This window comes from Solea senegalensis, linkage group LG2, assembly GCF_019176455.1.
Source record: "Solea senegalensis isolate Sse05_10M linkage group LG2, IFAPA_SoseM_1, whole genome shotgun sequence".
In the NCBI taxonomy this organism is placed as follows: Eukaryota; Metazoa; Chordata; class Actinopteri; order Pleuronectiformes; family Soleidae; genus Solea; species Solea senegalensis.
Genome location: NC_058022.1, coordinates 30,049,201 through 30,064,232, shown reverse-complemented (window position 1 = coordinate 30,064,232; position 15,032 = coordinate 30,049,201). Strand labels below are relative to the sequence as shown.

At 40.3% G+C, this 15,032-nt stretch overlaps 1 protein-coding gene across 4 annotated transcripts in view; it reads right to left on the bottom strand.

The window, feature by feature from the left end:
* runx1 (RUNX family transcription factor 1) overlaps positions 1 to 10,068 on the bottom strand; it is a 34,995-nt gene extending 24,927 nt beyond the window's left edge. For 3 of the 4 annotated variants that reach the window (XM_044019263.1, XM_044019267.1, XM_044019266.1), the window contains exons 1-2: positions 9,627 to 10,068; positions 8,848 to 8,949 (exon numbers count right to left, since the gene is read on the bottom strand). In XM_044019263.1, the coding sequence (XP_043875198.1) occupies positions 8,848 to 8,852 (5 nt within the window). In that variant the 5' untranslated portion in view covers positions 8,853 to 8,949; positions 9,627 to 10,068. The remainder of the gene's footprint in view (positions 1 to 8,847; positions 8,950 to 9,626) is intronic. The other variant, XM_044019264.1, reaches the window with a different exon arrangement.
* Positions 10,069 to 15,032: the final 4,964 nt, after the last annotated feature.

Below are 15,032 nucleotides of genomic sequence, written 5' to 3'. Positions count from 1 at the left end.
TTGCGTCATATTGACTTTCATTCATTTGGACATCCTCAATTCAAAACCTAAACTTAACCAGTTCCTCAAAAATGAGGTTTTGCCTCATTAGGACCAGGTTTTGATCTCCATGAGGATATTTCTGTTTGTATATATGTTCATATTTGCTTCACCTTAAAGTTTGCAACCTGTTCTCTATTTTAAGATAATAAATGTTTTTAATCCATCCTTTAATGATGTCCTTTGATTTACTTGTTGTTTTTTTGGACAGTGCAGGGTTGCTCACCCTCAACTTCGTTGTACCTACATGGTACAATGACAAGAAAAGCTACTCTATTCTATTCTAAATACAAATAAACATCAAACTCCAGGAAATGTCTGTTAAATTGGTGCCGATATTTACACGTCTACTCAGTTTGAGAGATTCTCGTGTGTCTGACGCCACTGAAGAGCAGGCGTTTGACCGACATGTGCACGTTTTTGCATTGCAAATCCAATCCATTATCTCCTGCACTTTAGGGTGATGTAGATTTAATTTTGTTTTTGTGTGTGTTCAATTATGGACATGATACCGATATGATTAAGTGAACGATATGGGAATTTGAGATAAAACCTCCAGCTGAGTGTTGACATTTTTTTTTTTTTGCAGCTGGTAGATCAAACAGGAGGTCTGGGCCGTGTGATGTGAGGCCAGATCTCAAAATGGAAGCCTGTGTGTGTGTGTGTGTGTGTGTGTGTGTGTGTGTGTGTGTATGTGAGAGAGAGAGACGTAGACATAAGATCAATCCATAGAAGGTATTTTGGGCTTATTCCTGGACTTTAAAATAAAAGCCAGAGATCACAGCTGGACAAATTAACAAACACACACACACACAGAGGGGGAGAGAGGAAGAGAGAGAGAGAGAGAGAGAGAGAGAGAGAGAGTGAGAAACTAAAGAAAGCACCTCATCAAGATCGATAGAATAAATGAGTCCTTATGAGGCTGTGACTGGACTGTGTGTGTGTGTGTGTGAGAAGCACTGAATCATAATGATTGTAGCAGACAGCTCCTTAGTGAGTCTGGTATATAAACCGTTACCGTTTAATGGGACAGCAGGAGGTGGCACAAAATGACACACACAGGCACACATCTAAATGTTGAGTACAAAGGAAAAGCGACATTGTCCATTCTGAAATCTCCTCCACCAGTTTTGCCCCCACAGCTGCCTACACCAATGAGGCAAACACGAGCAGAAATGTATAGAATTATATTTATCTACAAGAATAATAACTGGCCAGAGATCTGCTGAGAATATTCATGGTCCTCAGAGGATGATGTAAGTGTGTTTCTTTAAAAACCTTTCAAAGTTGTAACATGATATGAGCAGATTCAAATATTCATGCTAAACATAATTCTAAACTTCAGACTATTTGTGTTGTTTCTGTTTTTCTGAATTTTGCAGGAAAAAAAACCCATGACAAGTTTCATGACAAGTGCATTATATTCAAAACAAACACAAACAACAAGTATCTGCTAGAAAGAGGAGAAAACAGCTAATGACAGAAGGATGAAACATGGGAAACAGTGACTGTTCAGACTTTGTCACCTCTCTGCTCTGCAACATGAAGAGCAACCTGTTGAGAAACAGTCACACAGCACACTGAGAGGAGGAGAGGGAGGGGCTTCTGGTAAGACAACACTACAAATTTCTCATAAGTCCTTCCTTCCGCTCTTTCATCCATCCCTTTTTCCATCTGTCTCACTGACTTCCCAACATCAGGAGAACAGTGAACACCACTATTTCTCTCTGAAAGCTGGTATGCGACTAGTACTAGTTTCTTTCTTTATGTTTATTCCAAGTTATGTATATTAGTGAAGAAGTATACCTAATTTACCACGTCATAGGGACATTTGAAATGAAAGAAACATGCATCTTATTCACAAGAGTTTGCTCCATATGAGATGTTTCTGCACCTCATGATGTTCCTCCTCTGTGTATATGGAACATACATGCGCTATCAATGCACCTATGCAAAACTCAAGCAAACTGAACTAACCTTTTAATTGATTTAAACGTCCACAGTAAAATCACATATGCTACAGTATTGGACATCTATCAGTCCTGTCCAGGGTTTACTCTCAGCCAGTATCAGCTGGCGTTGGCTCCAGCTCCACTGTGACCAGTCAGCAGATAAGCTGAGTAGATAATGAATGGATGAATCTACTCAGACTGTATCATACAAGCAGCTGTGCTTCCAGACAAGCTCTGAGATAACGTCAGCTTCTGTCGTCTGCTGAGAAGTGGTAACGTTACAACCAGGGAGTGAAACTGAGGGGGGGGGGGCCCTCTCAGTGAAATGTTGTGAGAACCTCTTAACTTCTTATCAGACAGGAACAGGAGATATTGTGAGATGTATTAGGTTATTCATGATCTGATGAGTTCATAAGAAAGTACCTGTAATTATCAGGAAATAAATATTGATTTATTAAGAACCAATAACATCAAAAATACTTTAAAGTGGGGTATTGAAGTGTATTAGATGCTTATCTTGCTGTTAGACAGCCTTGTCAAAGATGAAGTTTGCAAACTGCTCACTTCTTTGTACCAAAGTCCATAGTGATAGTGTCTGAGAAAAGGATTTTAAACACCAAAGTCACAAAATATCACATTTGAACTTACTGATTGCAACTAAAATAAATATGCCAAACTTGTGGACCATGAATATTCTCATACTTGCAGATTAAAGTCAATTTATAGATTACTTGACATTTGTGCTAATCTCAAAAGAAACCGTAGTGGGTGAGATTATGTTTCACTGATTAATTCAGTTATGCCGATTGGGGTCACTTTGTAGCAGAGTGAAAATGGATTGGTTGTCAGCTCAATGCTAAAAAAGAATGCCTTCAATAGCACAGCTTCTGTCTTGTTTCATGTAGGACACCCCCTTATTTCCTCGGGCCGCAAAGTTCCATGAAACGCCCCTGTTCACAGCCCACAACAACTTCATGTGATTTACGTCTGGAGTGGTGTTGCATTATGTGCAGTTAGCTTTGCTGGCACACGGTATTTGAAGGTTAAACATAGTTTGTTATGTATATTACAAGGAATTGATCCCACTGAACCCTGTTCCAAAATAATGAAAGAAAAACTTAATATTTTTATTAATATTAATATGATAGCAAGAGCAGCTAATTGTGATTGGATAATCAACACAACACCATATAATGACACATATACATCAACATTAACATCTACCTATAACAGCAACAGTGCTGCTCTGTTGTTGGCTGTGTGTGTGTGTCTGCATGTGTGTGTGTAAAATGTGAGGCCTTGTCCTTCTAACGGTCGCTCTGTCACACGCATCCTCCCTGCTTCCTTCTTCCCTCATTATCTTCTCTGTCTGTTACAGCGCGCATGCAAACACGCAAACACACACACACAAACACACACACACACACACACACACACACACACACACACACACACACACACACAGCCAACAGATATTTTGAAATAGTGAAACAGCCTCTGTTAGTTAAACAGGGTTGAGTCAAACCTTAAAGGAAGCTTCCAACATGTTTTGTATGCCTCTCAACAGACAAGGAGCTTCACAAAAAACTCACACGGACGTGTTTTTGTTGTTGTGTTGTTCACTTTATCAGATCTCTTCTGCTCATTAACATACAGAATCAACACTGCAGTGTATTTCAAACACCAGTTCCACAAGTCACTTCACTGTTTTTTTGCAACGTCCTCGATAAGAATCAGCATGTATCGACGATAAACAAATATTAGCTTGTGATAGTAAACATTTAACAGATTAACAGGTCAGTTTGTATTCTTTAAATTCTTCAGAGAAAAGATTGGAAATGTATTTGTGATATAAGCTCCACATGTTATGCAAAAACAACTGCAAAATTAGAAAAAAACAGAATTTGCACTATTTTTTTTATAGCTCACACGGACAGAGAAGCTGCTGCTGCCGCCTTGTTGCTTGTTTCAAGCACCAAAGTCACAAAATAACACCTTTGAACTTACTGATGGAGGCAGCAGTGAAACAACAACCCCTGTGTGCTGTGATGTAAAATCAATGGTTTTCTTAGTGGGATTTGGTGCACTGGAGAGAGCGGTTTTCAACGTGACCCACACTTCATTTTCCAGTCAGTTTCCGCATTACGCTTTTAGCACTTTTACTGGGCACAATAATTCCCTCCACACTTATATAGACAAACGCCAAGCTTGGGGTCACTACACCTTCATTGGGGCAACAAATCAGCACACAAAGATGGGTTTAAATGTGAACAAGAGCATCAGTGTAAGTCACTAAAATAGGTAGAATGAGCTACACCTGTGGTGGATGGGAGTTGTAGGTCAGCTGTAGTTACAGTATCTTGCTACACACCAGAGTCAGAAGTTTTATTGCCAAGTAAACAAGAATTTTTGCTTTGGCATTGGTTCATAACAAATTATGTTAACAGGAGTGGATATTTTATGACTACAATCTGTATTATTTTATTTTGCTGACATTTTTCAGTGTTTGAATTAATTTAGCTGCTCATTAAACACTTAAAACAGAATATGATTTTATTTTTTAAAGAAGAAAAATAGTACTAGTCAAACCTGGTTTCTCTCCATCACTCTGAAGTTTGGGCTCACAGAGCTTATCACTGCAGTGCTGCCCCGGGCAGAAATGACCTAACACTGGCACTGAATGTGTTGCTCCTTCTTTACTGGAGGAAAAAGCACAAGTGTGCTTTGACACTGCAATAATTTATAAATGTGAGAAAGTTCATTTTATTTCGTCTCGGAAAACATGTGAGTGATGTCTGAATGTGGCTACAGCATCACCTCTTTGAAAATCAGCCTGAAGCAGACCTGTGCAGTTTCCTCTGTTAAACTCGGCCTTCTCCTGATAACACTCACAGTCTCTGTGACACACAAGCACACAACAGGTGTAGCCTCCAGATAACCAGAATCAGCTCTGGACAGGCGAGTACAATGTGGCCCAAGAAAAGCGAACAATGTCGACAAGTGTGAAGTGGTTGATGGGAGCGTGTGCAGCGCAATGGGCTCAGATGTGATGAGTGGTGTAAATTAAGAGTGACGGACAGAGCAGAAAAACAAGCTTAAAAAGCAGTTTGATATATGAAGTGAAGGACGGGAACAATGCAAAATCAACACCGGCGTGATGGAGAACACACAAAAACAACAAGGGGCTCTTGTTTTCAGCCAAACTTCTGAGGATATATGGACTGGGAAAAAGGCGAAAGGGATAGAAAGGGTCAAAGAAAGAGGAGAGGCTTTTATTTTGTAACAATGATTGAGTGTGAACCTTTCAGGTAATAATAAATTGTAATTTATCAATAATTATCAGAATTCATAACTTATTCCACTTATTACATGACTTAAATAATAATAATAATAATACTATACAAGCTACAATTTAGCTTCTGCTAAATAAACTTTACCTGTCTTCCAGCTCTCTGTGTCTTTCAAAAAGCCTCATCATTGTCTTCTTGTTTTCTTTTTATTATCTTAATAGTGAAACATGTTCAATTTTAGTATCTTTAATCTCCTTAAAAATTAAAATCATCTCACAATAAGGTATGGACTCAAGGCACTCTTGCACTGCCATGTTTCTGCAGCAGCCAGAATGGACAAACCAGACAAAACTATGCCAATGAAGAAGAATGACATCTTTTCTTCCTCTGATTTCTATGAAGTCACAACCACTTTTTCGCTTAAACCACAAAGTCTAGGTTTTATATTCTTAAAATAATATTCCATGCTGTTTTTGGTGATCCAGACAACCTGTGGGTTTTGGAAATTAGTTGGTGTTGACCTATTCACCAGATTTCTTTCACAGGACTGATACGTGGTCCGCCTTATGATCAGAAGAGTGTCCCTACAGCAGCAATCTGCTAGAAATAAAAGACCATAGAATATCAAATCCTATACTGAATCAAGTGATGTAATACACATACTCAGATTAAATGGGAGTCAGACATAAATATGTACTGACAGTCAACTTATTCTGCCTGTTTTGAAGTTCAGATAAGTTAGAAAAATAGTCAACAAGTGAACAACTGCAGTATCTCACACACACACACACACATAGAGTATATGCATTGACCTGATAAACCCACAAGGGTTTTTCAACAGTCAAATGCACCCCCGTCCACAAATGTAGATAGAAGCAATGCTGCAAATCTTCTGAATGTGTGTGTTGATTTGTAGGTGACACAACCACCCACAAACAACCAATCAGACAGCAGGAGACGCAAACCAATCAGTGAGATGGAAGTCACATTGATGTCTGACACCTCGTGCGTGGATCACGTGATTTGAGAAATCCCACACTTTCTGGTGTAGCCACCTGGAGAAGTTAACCCGCGAGGACAACCTGCGATTCGATGGCAAACCGCACAAAATCGGAGCCATTTGGCATAGCGAGTGACAGCGGAAAGCAAAACAAAACTGAAGGTGGTGCAAACACGTGCCAACAAAACCACATCAGCACCAGCGCACACAGGCGGGAAACACGTGACCTGATGTGTAAACCTGTCGACACATGCACGGAGAAGCATTGCTGAGAAAGATAAACACACACACACAGACAGAAAACGATACACACTGTGGTCAAATTTGGGGACTTTACAGTAAATTTCTAGAGATTTAAAGGGATAGTTTCGATTTTGAAGTGGTCTTGTATAAGGCATTGACTTTGTATGTGTTACCACTGCTGTGGGAGCCCAAAGTTTTACTAACAGTAAATATGACAGTGGTTAATAGTAAGTGGTCAACTGTTTTTTACAGTTTATTAAAATTGCAAATCAGTGATAACTGAAGGCTTACATGGGTTCTCCAACACACTTGGAAGGAAAGGGAGAGATGAGAAATATTCACCTGTGACATGCAACCACGTATTTTATAATATAATACAATATAATATTGCAGCTTGTTAGGTTCAGTGTGTGGAGTTTTTATGCTAACTACCAAACTGCCATTTCTAAATGTAAAGTTTCCCAAGCTTTTCTTTAATATGTCACCTTCGTCCATGTTGTTAATTTGTTTTAGGTTTCTGGCTCTCATTTGAGCCATTATCTATAATTGCACTGTTGAATTCTTGTTTTTCCGCAACTGACGAAAATCAACTTTTACTTTTGCATCATGTTCACAAACTGCAAATGTGTCATTTTCACATTATTTTATTATCATTATTATCATCTTAATCAAGGGTAAGACTGTGAAATCATCTGCCAATCTTCCTAACATACATACTGTATGTATATTATAGCTGTGCTGCTTAAAATAGGTCATTCCGGCTGTGCAAAAGGAAACATGCAAACAGTGATGTCAGAAGTGAGAAAGCAACCGTGAACAAGTGCACCTTTTCTGTGCAAACTGTTGTAAAGCGCTGAACCATGAGCTGACAGGAAACACACACGCATACACACACACAGTTATTCATAATTTCCGCAGCAAAGACAACCCCTGCCGTGCTAACATCAGGTCACAGGAGAAACATTTTTCTATTGTATCAACCACCGATGTAATCGTAGTAATTCAATTCAACTGCTGAAAAACCTCAAAAGATTTTATTACTTTAAAGCACTTCTCCTGTTACAGCTCTGTCCATATTCACTGCAAAATAATATATATACATTCAGAGACTTTGATTTATTTCCATAGAAGAAAACCATGTGCGCTATTGTGTGGATTTACCAAAAGATAGGAAATACACACACAAACACAAAGACCGCTCCTTGGTTACTTTGGTGTAACACAGAAACACAACCAGTGATGGGAAAATTAAGCAGTGACATGTACAGTCATTCACACAGCTGCTGGTTGATGAAACAGGAAGGAATGCCTGCAACATTCCTCACTCTCCTCCCTCCTGTCAGCCTCCCCATTAGATGCAGGGGTGGAGACGCTGGATCATTACAATTTTATCATATTGACCAAAAACAAGCTCTCCAACTGTATGACATTGTAAAAGAACTAATTATTGCGCGGGTCTGGATGAAATTGGATGTTAAATATATACAGTACATGTCAGTCCGAGTGAAACGGTACTTCAACATACACCTCGATAAACGATTGGGAGCAGAACTACTGCTGCATATATACATTCAGTCAGAACAGAGTTTAACTCAAGCTGAACAATAGGTACTTTGCACATGCACCACAGTTCCTGCCCCCTGCTTAAACCAGGAAATGATAGAAGCAGGTACACAGTGGAAGAACACAACAGCAACAAACACATGGTAAATATCTGGCCAAGTAATAACATATTTGAACATACTGATGGAGGCAGCAAACGACTCCTGAGTGCCATCGTGAAAAACACACTGATTTTCTTTATGGAATTTAGTGGGCTGACTGGGTGTCCAGTCAGTCGGTTTATTGACAAGGTAGAAAAGAATAGAATATCTTTAATTGCCATTGCAAAGTACATCGCAATTGAGGTGATAAGATTTTAAACATATTTACATTGTATGGATTGTAGGAAGACTTGGAATGGTGCTTGACAAGCTAACAGCTAGCCAAAAGTTAATGATTCCTAATACAGCATGTAGTTTTTATGCCACAGTGGACATTAAAATTGATATGGTACTCAACCCATTCATTTAAACAGGAGCCTGGTCTTGTTATTTTGAATAGGAGGCAGTATCAAGATGGCTGTCGAGCAGAAAGGCACCAAGCTCAAAATGTTCCACCAGTTTGCATTTAAGGCTCGGATTTTAACTCAGATGGGGAGCGTTCCGAATCCTAGATTGATCATACACCACAGAATACCCCAAAGATGTTAAAAAAAGAAAATCATTCAACAACCCACAGGATGGGAAAGAATACACACAAACACACACAATAATACACATACCTCATACAACAGCTGAGCAGCGGGACGACAGACTCAAAGATACCGTTGGAGGCCGTTTATTTATTGTCTTCTGTGTTTGTTCCTCTCACAGCTTCTCTTTATCTGTACAAAAATGAACAACACACACAATAATATTATTAATACAGATACTTGAGCAAGCCGGAATGTCAACATATATGACCAATCTCTGACCACAAACCACATCAGTCAGTGTGGGTGTGTGAGAACACACAATGTAAATCATGAATCTTCGTAATACTAACAAAATCACCTGTGGACCTGTTGGAAAAGGCCGTTTAACTGCAAGATAAAGTGGCAAATATTTTCCCTGGTGGCCATGTGTTCACTGATTGTGGCATGTTGGACTGTGTGTGTGTGTGTGTGTGTGTGTGTGGATGAGACTTCATAATTCATTTTCATTTTTTGTTTGAGCTTCGAGAGTGGGTTTAGAGTGAAATTGCCAGAACAAATAATGTGGTTTTTCTTTTGATCTGCTTAAACATCACACCTTTCAGAGTACAGCGTGGCAGGAAGGAGTGATAGCATGATAACAGCATGCACCAGCTTGGGTGCTTACCATGCTCACCGTAAATAAATGAGAGTGCCCGAATGAATCTGCGTGTTTAAAATGAATCACATACTGTAAAAGCAAATGTTTCTCCTGCAGCTGCAGTTAAAAGCAGTAAAAGTTGATTCACTCTCCTCAAATAAATTTTGCACCTAAACCCATTTAGTTAAAGCACGAAAATGATGAATGTATGTCTGTGGTCTATTCTTACCCCAGCTGAGGTGTCCCGCTCCTGCACAGAGGTCACCAAAATAAAAGATCCTTGTGTTTTGTTCCCTAGTGACTCACATGCTTAAGAATCCACAGACCCTCTTCTCTCATTGTCTAACTTTTTCTTTCTCTGTTCCTTGACTCACCCACAACCCTTTTCGTGTTTCCGCTCTCTCTCTGTTGCCATACACATCTTCCTTTATCTCTCTGTGCTCTTCTTGACTCTCTCTCTTTCTTTGTCTCTCTTGGTTTTGGTTTGTGGTTCTACTTGCTGATGACTTTTTTGCCTATGGAGCAGACTCACCCTGACATGTCAATATTCAGAGATTGCCGATATCATGAGCCACTTAGTTTGGTTTCTAATAATCTACCATTGTGCATTTGGCGTGTGTGTGCGCGCGTGTGTTTGTATGTGTCATCAAACTAACCACCTGCCCCCCTCAGCCAACAGTTTGCTCTGAGGAAGTAGCTGTGGTTAAAGCGAGCAAAATCGAGGGAGGGCGTTGTGGTGTGTGCTTATGAACGCCCATATGTGTGCTTGTGGTTTGTGTGTGTGCGTAGCATTGGTTACAGAGGGTGAACAAATCACCTCTCTACTGCAGGTCACTCTGTTTGACCACTGTGACCTCAAGTGTCTGTGTGTGTGTGTGCAAGCATTATGAGTGTAGTCCATCTCTGACATTGTTTTGTTATGTAACAAATTTACTTTGCTAGTCTTAAAGTACTGAAACATTTCAATTTTAGGGTGTTTATTTATTTTTAAGTGTGGTTGCCTAAGGTTTTCTGACACATCGTCAACAGCCGACTGCGTTCCGTGCATTTAACTTACCGACGGTGGTAAAGCCTAACAAAGGATTTCAAACGTTTAAGTCACAAACCAATATATTTGAAGTATTGATGGAGGCAGCAGCAACTCCTGCATGATATAAAAATCACTTGAATTTACCACAAAGCAAAGCAAACTTCAGATTGTGGGGCACACGCACAGCAAAGTCAGTGCTTAACACAACTGCACTTCACAAAACCTAGGTAGGAAGTAGGTAAATAAAAAAAAATATATTGGATAAAAATCCTTGTTAAATGAACGTGGTGAATGACCATATCAAAGCAAAGGTCTTATAAAGCAACCTAATAATTCTGGATGGTTGGTGTGAGTGTTTAACATCTGCTTGTTAAGTAGCTGTAATCAGCGAGTACAAACGCACACACAGACAGACACACACGCACAGCACACGCCCACTGGCAACTTGACCCTCAAGTACCCGCCTCTTTACACCCCAACACCTGCACTGACACACTTCTACCCCTCCTTAACTCCACCTTTGCCACCTCAAAACACACTCACACAAACAATGCCAGGACAGCTGCTGCCCCACCTCAGTAGGTTTGGGTTTCTGGCGCACAGCGACCCTCAAACCAATCGTATCCTCCTAAAAACATGAAAGCCCAAAAACATGACCTCTGTACATGCACTGGTGGTTACCTATAATAATATATACATTCAATTCTATAAGAAGTGCTTTTTTGCTTCCCTTTTGTAGAATGGGTATGTGCTCAGCCAAGTACAGGATCAGGTATCCATAAACCTCAGTTCTAGAAGAGTGGGTTGTAAACAGACAATGTCTGACTGGGTGTCCTGAGAAATCACAGTGGGATGCTGCTCACTCATGGACCCCTGACCCTTACAGACACAACATGACCTCCAGCTGCAACTTCCTGGGTCAAGATAGGGTCAGACACAGAGGCAATAATCGTAATGCCCTCACTGACCTGCACCAAAGTCCATTGAGAAAATAAGCGTTTTCTGCCCACAGGGTCACAGGAGCTGCTGGTCTACCGCTGCCTCATTTGGTTAAGTTTGTGTTACCTAGGTATATCTAAACAATAAAATGTATACACACAAGTCTTAAAATAACACATTTAAACATGCAGATGGAGGCAGCAGTGGATCGATAACTCCTGTGTGCTGTGATGTAAAAATTGCTGACTTTCCCTATGGACTTTGGTGCAGGGAGTGATTGACTAACAAGGTGACAAAAATCTTAGTTATCATCATATTGTGCATCTACTTTGTCATTTATGAACATTATGTAATGATTGTGGGGTTTTTTCAACAAAAAATATTGTTTGTTCAATAACAATGCTCTATATTTTGCACACAAACAGCAGTTGTTCACAGATGTGAAACACATAAGACAGAAGTGGAAATAACAGTAGATGATGTGAGCGGCAGTTATCTTGGTATCCTATGTCAGGGTTTGCCAGGTTGCTCTCACTTTTCCGAGTTGAAAATCTTGGCACTAGGAACTCAGAATTTCAACTTGTGACGACAATCAGAAAGCACAAAAAGGCCACGGTCACTGCCGTTCAGCAGAGGTCATGTGTGTCGGCTGGGAAGCTTCCAGATCAGTGTGGGCACAGCTGCTCAGGAATCATACTCTTCGCAGTTTAATGGAGCTCAGAGCAGCCAACAGACTCTGTCGCACTGATGCTCAAAGCACATGACTGGGTCCAGAACTATGACTCAAAGTCTGGACATGTGGGCAGTTCAGTCCGTTAGTTTAGAAGTAGCCTGTCACCGGATTTCATTCAGGCTCCAGCGTTTAATCCACATTTTTTGGCGGGAGGAGTTTTTTTTTTTTGTTTGTTGATATATTCAAAGGCCACTTCAACTGTTATATTTTAGCAGCTGGTTAGAACACACACAGTGACGTGCCCACACACACACACGTGAGCGGGGTCTAGACATGATGGGGTTTGATGTCGTGGGAGCTCTGTGGGGTGTAGGGAAAGATGAGGAGGAGGGAAGAGGGGGAGGAGAAGAGGAGGAGAAAAAGAGGAGGAGGGATGGACGGATGTAATAAAAGATGAAAAAGCGGAGGATAAAGAAACGGAACATGAAGATATTTAAGCACACACCTCTTATATACTTCCTTATTCAGTCACTGTTTTTTTCATTCTCCATTTTCCAAATGTAACTGCACAGATTCATCTTTAAAAAAATAGCCATACGTCACACATATGGATTATTTACTCCAGAAACAAAAACAGACACAGAGGGTTGATTAAAGTTCCCCCTCTTTTCTTGTTTAACATTATTATAAATCATCATGACTCTCTGCACCAAAGTCCATTAAGAAAATCGATAATTTTACATCACAGCGCACATCATTTGTCGATCGACTGCTGCCTCCTTCAATAAGTACGACTGTATCACTTTGTGAATTTTGTGTTTTTTAAATCCTTTGTTCTGCTTTATCGAAGTGACACAACTTTCTCAAACAAGGCAGCAGCAGACCAGCAGCTCCTGTGTCCCCATGAGCCAAAAAACGCTGATTTTCTCTATGGTGTTTGGTCCAGGAGAGGTTTACAAACAAGTTGGAGAACCAATGAAAGTTCAAAATACAGTAAGTTTTAAATGAAAGTACTGATTGCTAAGAATGAGAATGAGATGTTGCCTGTTGTGACATATGTTACATTCTCAGTTAAAACGCACCTACACAACATCATTGACAAAATCTGAGTGTGTCTCACACATTAAAATACTCTAGTAATTTTCTAACAAATCGTGAAAGGTTTAATCTTCGTTTGTTATTTGCTGCCATGGTATCAAATGAAGAGGATGAAGAAAGAAGACAGGGGATGAGTGTAGGGATGCTGGGAAAAGAGGAGGAGGAGGAGGAGGCTGTGCAGGGACAAAGCAGAGGGATGGATGTTGTCCCAGTCGGCCAGCTGTTTAGTCAATGTGAGAAACTTCTTCAAGATCATGTTAGTCACCCCCTCACACACACACACACACACACACAGCAGCTGTCCACTTACTACAACCTCTGTTCATTTAGGTGGATGTTGACAGTTTAAACTTCAATCTGGCACTTTAATGAAGTGAAAACAACAGATGCACACCGTTATTGACACATTGAATGGGCAAAACTTCAGCTCACATTTGACTCAGGGGGTTCTTATCATCACCCCTTCATGTATTAATCCAGCTCAAGAAGCCAGTGGCGTTGCAAAAGCATAGGCATAGTAGGCAATTTTTGAGAGCCCTAAGCTGAGATGGGGTTGCTTTCAGACCTACACTGATATTTTCCAGAAATTGTCTTGAGGGACTTTACGTGGGAACGCAAATGTCCACAAAAGTAAGGACTTTCCCGCAACTCTTCTTGCCAAATACGAGTAGTCGAATTTCTGGATTACATTTATTCTCCTGCTGTTGTGAACACATCTGACTCAGATCTTCTCTGCGTGCGTTTGTCATATGTGAATTAAAATCCACTTAAAATGAACTCCAGTCCTGAGGTCCATGAGGGGAAAATGTTTTGAGCGAGTTAGTCATTTGGCTAACTTCTATCCAAACTGGATTTTTATTCCTTTGCACCAATGAGATCTGGTGAAGTCATGGGTGAGCGATCATTAACCATCCATTTAAATGGTCTATGTGTGTGTCATTCTAACAGATGTCAATGATGAGGCATCGTCTGAACAATACCATCTTTGAAGGACCGGTAAGACCTCTTTGATAGCACTGACAGGACAAAACATAACTGGAATATGTGTGTGTGTGTGGGTGTGGGTGTGTGTGCGTGCGTGAGTGTGTCTGTGTGCACTTCATGTCTCGACACCTAAAGAACAAGTGTGAAGTGTCTTACAGGGAAATGTGAAGGAGATTCCATTGCCTACATTCTGATGATTCAGCCACAGGAGGGGGATTCTTCCAGTAAAACACCTCCTACTCCTCCTCTACACACACACACACACACACACTCATCCTTTGTCTCCACACAAACACATACATGTGAGTTGGATGTTGGAATACATTGCATCAGACACACACTGAGTCACACACACCTGGTGCTGCCACTCTACAGACGTGCACTGTGTCTGTCAGATTGTGTTCAGTCTGCCAGTTCAGTGCATGTAAAGATTGTACATTCATTTAAGACTTACATGATAGTTCAAGTTTGTTTTTGAAGTGTGGTCGTATTAGGTAACTCTTGTCTGAGATAAGGAGGCATGGGCTTACTGAAAACATGGCTGCCAACAAAGAAAAACAGACTACAGTCACTTAAAACTCACCAAATAAAAGAGTGATCCTTTATTGGCTTAAAGGTCCAGTGTGTAACATTTAGGATGGTTTGTTGCAAGACCCTTGTTTTAAGGAAGCCGGGATCTTGTGCCACCATATTTTTGCAGCAGCCCAAACAGACAAATGTGCCAGAGTTTCATGTTTTGAAGCAGAAGCTCACTACAAAAAATTGAAGACATTGAGTGTTACAATCTACAGTGTCAACCATTAGATGTCACGAATTCTTACACACTGGGCCTTTAATCTGCTTCCATTGCACTTAGTGTATTTGTATTCATCTTTTAGGGATGATTTTATAGTAATTTCATGTTTTTTTTT